At 42.2% G+C, this 7,195-nt stretch overlaps 1 protein-coding gene across 2 annotated transcripts in view; it reads left to right on the top strand.

Annotated features, from left to right (window-relative positions):
- LOC130565160 (serine/threonine-protein kinase PAK 3) overlaps nucleotides 1-4,498 on the top strand; it is a 45,669-nt gene extending 41,171 nt beyond the window's left edge. For both annotated transcript variants that reach the window (XM_057351746.1, XM_057351752.1), the window contains 5 exons: nucleotides 708-825; nucleotides 920-1,019; nucleotides 1,203-1,399; nucleotides 1,780-1,917; nucleotides 2,000-4,498. In XM_057351746.1, coding sequence (XP_057207729.1) covers nucleotides 708-825; nucleotides 920-1,019; nucleotides 1,203-1,399; nucleotides 1,780-1,917; nucleotides 2,000-2,089 — 643 coding nt within the window. In that variant the 3' untranslated portion in view covers nucleotides 2,090-4,498. The remainder of the gene's footprint in view (nucleotides 1-707; nucleotides 826-919; nucleotides 1,020-1,202; nucleotides 1,400-1,779; nucleotides 1,918-1,999) is intronic.
- Nucleotides 4,499-7,195: the final 2,697 nt, after the last annotated feature.

Below are 7,195 nucleotides of genomic sequence, written 5' to 3' on the forward strand. Positions count from 1 at the left end.
CGCGTCTTTTCTGCGCGTATATTCGTTATTTAACTGTAGACGCGCGGAAAAAGGGGGCGACTCGGACGCGGGTTATTTTCCTTTACCAAAGACAATAGGAGAATAACTTAAGTAAAACTTAAGGTATACTTAAGGACACACTTAAGGGAAAATTACACTTAAGGTGCTTTATGCAACCGGGCCCAGGCGCTTTGGAAAAGGAGGCTGAAAACACACCCCTGCAGGCGCAGATGAGCTGAGCGCTCTGCCCCAAGTTGAGCATTTTTCAACTCTGGGCGCCCAGTCGAACGCCAGCTCTAAGCATGGGAAAAACCCAGAGCGACAGCGCTGAGCACGGAGAAAAAACGGCAGCTGCTTGCATTTTCAAAAAACTTTTCAAAATTGTAAAAAAATGCCGTACGCTGGCAGAAACGCCTCGGTGGACACAACCCCTTAGGGTAGGAGTGAGGTTAGGTGCTCTAACTTTTTTTAACCTAGTGCAGTGTCTGCTTCGTAACTTTAATAAACCCACATCAGAATGGAGAAAATCAAGTGCCTAGTGGACGTTCCACCAGAAATATGCAGCGATTTGTACCCTGAGCTACATATTTCAGGTTATGCAGAAATGTAGGCAGAGGTATGTATTTCCAGTGAGCCTGGGTTGCAATAATCAGAGCACTAAATAAGAACCAACATATGTCAAATCATTTTCATATTTTTATTTAAAGTTATCTGGTAGGAGATGAGCTGTGGGTGGTGATGGAATATTTGGCTGGTGGTTCACTTACTGATGTGGTAACTGAGACCTGCATGGACGAAGGACAGATTGCCGCAGTATGCAGAGAGGTACATACAAGCAGACATGCACAAATTGCATGACATAAATACACACACCATACACACTCTCACCTTACTCTTTTGTATATGTATTCTTTAATAGTGTCTGCAGGCTCTAGACTTCCTTCATTCTAATCAAGTGATTCACAGAGATATTAAGAGTGACAACATCTTGCTGGGCATGGACGGATCAGTGAAACTCAGTGAGTTACAATTTTTTTTTATTAGTGTAATATTGCTTTTAAGTTTATGTTATAAAACTTTTGCGCATGCAGGTAACCACCACTCCAGAAATACAAACAATCTAGTTAAAACTTTTCCAGCTATTGAATATAGTCCAACATCATAACCCTCTTTTCTATCACTCTCCCTCTTTCTTTCTGTAGCGGATTTTGGGTTCTGTGCTCAGATCACTCCAGAGCAAAACAAACGTAGCACCATGGTAGGCACACCCTATTGGATGGCTCCAGAGGTCGTGACCCGGAAAGCCTATGGTCCCAAAGTGGACATTTGGTCCTTAGGCATCATGGCCATTGAAATGGTAGAAGGAGAACCACCATACCTGAATGAGAACCCACTCAGGGTAGGAACCCTTAGAACTGCTTAAGATATCAAATTTCTAAAACTGTAGTGCAACTATGCCTTCAAAACCCCAACATTGGCTTTTTAAATAGCTGTCCACTGTTAAGACCTCTTTACGTGATTGGGTTAAATGTTAAACCTCTCCCTGACTTTGGTGGTGCATAAATGTTTTTGATTTAACGTTGAATGTTCACACAATTAAGTTTAATTTATGTATTTTGTCAGACCCGAGAGGTCAAAACAATGTAAATGCTGAAAATGTGGACCAATATCATCAGTGTGAATGAAGTTTTCTTTTTATGGACTATTTATTAACGTGGGTTGGCTGGGCAAAATTTTCTATAGCTGTTACACTGCATTAAACATTTCGTTTTATGGTAGGCCCTGTATTTAATCGCAACTAACGGCACTCCAGAACTGCAAAATCCTGAGCGGCTATCCTCAGTGTTCAGAGACTTTCTTAACCGCTGTCTTGAGATGGATGTGGATCGAAGAGGGTCGGCTAAAGAATTACTACAGGTAACAAACACCTGGATAACTGTAAAACTGTGAAAGATTATTGAGATTAAAAGTGATTATTAAACATTGTTTCTCTTTCCAGCACTCGTTCCTGAAGCTTGCCAAGCCTCTCTCCAGCTTGACTCCACTGATTGTAGCTGCTAAAGAAGCCATCAAGAACAGCAGCCGTTAGGATGTTCCAACACATGCAAACATACGCAATCACAAAGACACACGCACACACGCTGCTTAAGGCGCCAGAGCTGATGTGTGTATATGTGTGATGGCACAAAAACACAATATCTGAATTTGGACACAAACACAAGCACATGCTTAAACATGCACCTCCCCTTCTAAGGGGAGCTCTTCAAGGTCTTTGGCATGGAGTTGGCCCTGCTGCCTGGCCCCTCAGATGTTTGGAACTGTCGCATCAGCATGCAACTACACCTCAGTGTGTCTGGAGAGGACACCGACAAATTGGAAACAACTCCTTTGGTCCTTCTCTCTGGAATAAAAGATGTGTATTACAGTAGACCTCTAAAATCAACCAACCTATTCTCTTATTTAATTATTCTGAACTGACTTGGATTACAAATGACCATCTTCGGGTTTAACAGGGTTTCCCTGTAATAAATGTCCAAAGATGTGCACCTGCAAATCTCTGGATCTCCTTAAAACATCTGCATGACTGTCTACTGCAGCTATTCACAGCAATCATTTCCTTCATACACTGTGTGTGAGTGCAAATCAGAGCATAGAAGTGTGTTTGTTTCAGAGAGAGAGAAAGATGGAGAGCAAAATCAATGCAAGTGTGAATCTCACGAAAACATGGTCACGTTTCACCCCAACACCAATAGATAAATAATAAAAATAGAAAAACGTTAATATAGAAAATAAAGCTAACTCTTAGCATCCAATTTCTTTTTTGATGTGTTTATTTCTATTTATTTATTTATTATTTCTTTTAGGCCCATTAACATTTGCGATTTGCAAAATGTATATTTTTTCTTTTTTGAGGGGGGGGGGTAAATGTGACCTTTGACAGATTCTGTGAGTTTCACACACATAAAAATGGATGTTCAGTTTGTTACTGTTCTAACACAAATGTAATCATTTGAATGATGATGTATTTGCTAAAATCCACCCTTTCTTTCTTTCGTTCTTTTTTTCTTTCTTTCTTTCTTTCTTTCTTTCTTTCTTTCTTTCTTTCTTTCTTTCTTTCTTTCTTTCTTTCTTTCTTTCTTTCTTTCTCTCTATCAGAATGGATTCACAGACTGTTTTGTTGTGCAATATCTTTGCCATAGGACACAGCATCTATGTTATACTATGCATTTTAAGAGCCAATGCAAAATGCCGAAACCAACCCATGAAGAGCCAAAAGTAGAGTGGGCTTTTGTTTTATCTCTAGGGCATTATAGAGTAGGAATCCTTGCTGGTGTTTCATCATTTGTTAACCACACCACAAAGATTCATCATTTGTGAATCTTTACAATCATTCAGAGAGCAGTGACAGGTAAAGAACTGTACACATAGGACACAGCTTTGTTGTTGGTCTCGTCACTGCATCTGTATTTTCTCATTTTAAAGGCCCTCTAGTTGTTTACTAAAATATTGCAACAAAACGTTTGTAATGCAACACAGCACATTTGCTGTGTACTTTAGAGGGCAACTGGTTTCTATGATTCGTTCTCTCAAGTCAGCTACTGTCATGCCCGAGATTGAAAAAAACTTGCTGAGAGATGGTTGAACTTGTTGTCACCCATTTATCAGCACAGTACATAAAATGGGGACTGAACTAGCAATGCAATGGCCAAGCATTGTATTCAACTTTGTATTACGCTCTTTTTAGATGTTATTTTTTTATTGCAACCATTTGTCCTGTGTGAATTGCCCTTAAGAGAACGGTCTGTAAATCCAACCCTACCATTTGAGCACCTCATGGGGTGCAACACACATTGATGGGGTGCTATTTCTAATGCCTTTTCAACATCGGTCACAAGTTAAAAATGTTGGATTTTTGCTGAGGTCATCCTTAAAATCTCTCTTGGTTTACGAATAGGGATTCATACAAAACAGGAGTCTTAAGTGTATGCCCTTGTAGAGGATGTAGGTGTCTGATAGATTATGTCAACTTTGTATATTTCTTTACAAATGAGTGTTTGGTGTGGGAGTTGTGCTATGTATGTGTGTAATTACGATAACCTTGGCCTGCTTTTAGTCTGTTTTTCAAATCACTGTGAAAATTCAGGATATTACACAAGACTGCGCCAACATAAACAGACATGTATACAAGTAGATGTAGAATAGTATTTTAGCAGACAACCGTAGGCATCTAAAGGCATGGACAGCAATATCTAAATAGAGCTACTGCCGGCGAGTATACCGCAATGGATGTCACAACCCCACCTACGGCTAGTATCAAAGCAGGCAAATGGGAGTGTTGTTTTATAGTCAAAACCAGTTTCATGCATGACATAACTGAATTACTTTCCTCCAGCTCTGGTAACCTTTGATAAGTTAGCATTACAAACATTTGAAGATCATATTTAATGTACATTGTTATGTTTTTTGTTCTTTTTTAATGAAAACCTTACAACAGTAATATTCAGGCTGCTCTTTGATATATATTTGTAAATATTGTGCACCCTTGTCCCAAGTAATACAACAAATCAGAAGTATGATGGAGATGGTGATGCATATCTCACAGATCTCATGACTGTAATAGAGACAGCACCATTGGCCAGGCTAATGCACCCATTACCGAGCGACTCACTACTGCAACCTACCCCGAAATACTGGAGCAGATGCAAGGAGGAACACATTCTTGTACACAATGCAAATTTATTTATAGCCCATGGACTTTCTCATCGACAGACCCTTCGTATTCAGTCAGGGCTTGGACCCGAAGTGAACTATGAGCACATGTAAAACGTAACGGATGTGGAAAGCGCAATGACTCACTCCAGGATTCCTCTTGTCTCTTGTAAATTCCCTTTTCTTCTGAATGTGTGAAACCTGTACACGTGCTGTGATGAAATCCCTCTATTGGTGTCTAATTTGAGAATGGAACAAAGACTGTAAATGCTTACAAACAGTTTCTTTTTAAATTATTATTCTAATTATGACATTTGAAAACTGATGATGTGGACTTGTGCACATCTTAGCCAGTCCTATCCTCGCTCTTTGAAAGAAAAATGAAAGGATTAGAAGAGTGTGAAAAAATGTTCCGGAGAGGGGGAGAACTATTGTTTTGGATAAGCTATTTTAAATTGTGGTTGAAGCAATAGACTTTTTGAATTCTAAGTTGTGCATGGCTGTCTTGAGTGTAAAATCAAAGAAAAAGCTACAGTTTGGGAACTGGACTGAAATATAAAAAAATATAATAAAAACAGGAAAAAACAGGACACGATGCTGTTTGTTTAGATCCAATGGTCTAAATCACAATACTGTCTGCAATGCCAGTGCATTGCATTGGCACACCACTTATTGTTGACTAACACATATTCCTAATTTTAAAATGTATATTGTAAGGTCCACTTGTAATGTTAGCAAGATTTTTACATGAAAAACAAAACAATTTAAAAGTACTAGACTTTTTTTACCCTGGATGTGACCCTTCCTTACATGAAAATAAGTAGCTATACTTCAATTTTATTTTTATAAGTACTTAAAAAATGTTTCAAGTATAGAATGGAAGCATATTAATATTAATGTACTAGTAGTATTTAATTGGGACTAATTGACCCACTTTTAGTGTATAAAGGTATACATTAAGTGTAACACAGCCTCAGGCAGATTTGGATCAACAAGCAGTATCAAACAATAAACAAGTCTGTAACAAGACTTCAAGGGAACAGGAAGGAAGAGGCTGGAATCAGGGTAGAGCTGACGGCTGCAAACTTTTATTATAAATAATTTACACAAGCGCTGTACGCGCCTAAATCAAAACACTCCCACTTCCGTGGATAGACAGTCTTTCTTGGCCAGAGCCTCCCGCTCTAAGTTCTCTGCTCACTCATCCAGAGTCACTCGCACCCAGCCGTCAGCTCCGGTCTCTCTCCCCGACTGTCTCTGCCTTGCTGCTTTTAAGCCTCTCCACGCCAGTTACTGGAACAAGGCACAGGTGTTCATTATTTGTGTGAGCGCCACTCACTCACCGCTCGTCTCCTCACTCTCTCTCTCGCTGAACCACGCCCCCCTTGCCACATACCCCCACCGCCCGACTCAGGCCGGGGAGCCATCCGGCCTGCAGTCCTCCCCCCCCTTGCCAGGAGAGGAAGTCGGCCACAGCCATCTGTGCACCCGGCCTGTGGACCACCTTGAATTTAAAAGGCTGTAAAGCAAGATACCAACGGGTAATCCGGGCATTGGTGTCTTTCATGCGGTGGAGCCATTGGAGGGGAGCGTGGTCCGAACAGAGGGTGAATTCCCGCCCCAGCAGGTAGTATCTGAGGGTGAGGACAGCCCACCGGATGGCCAAACACTCCTTCTCTATGGTGCTGTACCTAGCTTCCCTCTTCGAGAGCTTGCGGCTCAGGTACAGCACCGGCCGTTCCTCACCCTCCACCAGCTGCGACAGTACTGCGCCCAGCCCTCTGTCCAACGCGTCGGTCTGCAGGATAAAAGGGAGAGAAAAGTTAGGGGAATGCAAGAGCGGCCCGCCACACAGGGCAGCCTTCAACTTGGTAAAGGCCTGCTGGCACTGCTCCGTCCACTGGACCGTATCGGGCACTTCCTTTTTAGTGAGATCAGTCAGCGGGTTGGTGAGCTCCGAATATTTAGGCACAAACCGTCTGTAATATCCCGCCAACCCCAGGAACTGTCTCACCTCCTTTTTGGTCTTAGGCCTCGGGCAGGCCGCAATAGCTGCGGTCTTATCAATTTGGGGACGCACCTGCCCATGACCTAAATGGAAGCCCAGATACTTGACCTCCACCCGCCCAATCACACACTTCTTCGGATTAGCCGTGAGCCCGGCCTACCTCAGCGACCTCAGGACCGCTCTCAAATGCTCCATATGCCACTGCCAATCGTTACTATGGATAATGATATCGTCTAGGTAAGCAGCGGCATACGTCGCATGGGGTCGGAGGACACGGTCCATGAGGCGCTGGAAGGTAGCCGGGGCTCCAAACAATCCGAACGGAAGGGTTACAAATTGGTGTAATCCAAACGGCGTGGTGAAGGCTGTTTTTTCTTTGGATACTGGTGTTAGGGGGATCTGCCAGTACCCTTTCGTTAAGTCCAGCGTCGAATAAAAATGAGCCGAGCCCAGCCGGTCCAACAATTCGTCGACCCG

The sequence above is a fragment of the Triplophysa rosa genome, linkage group LG2 (assembly GCF_024868665.1).
Source record: "Triplophysa rosa linkage group LG2, Trosa_1v2, whole genome shotgun sequence".
Taxonomy (NCBI): domain Eukaryota; kingdom Metazoa; phylum Chordata; class Actinopteri; order Cypriniformes; family Nemacheilidae; genus Triplophysa; species Triplophysa rosa.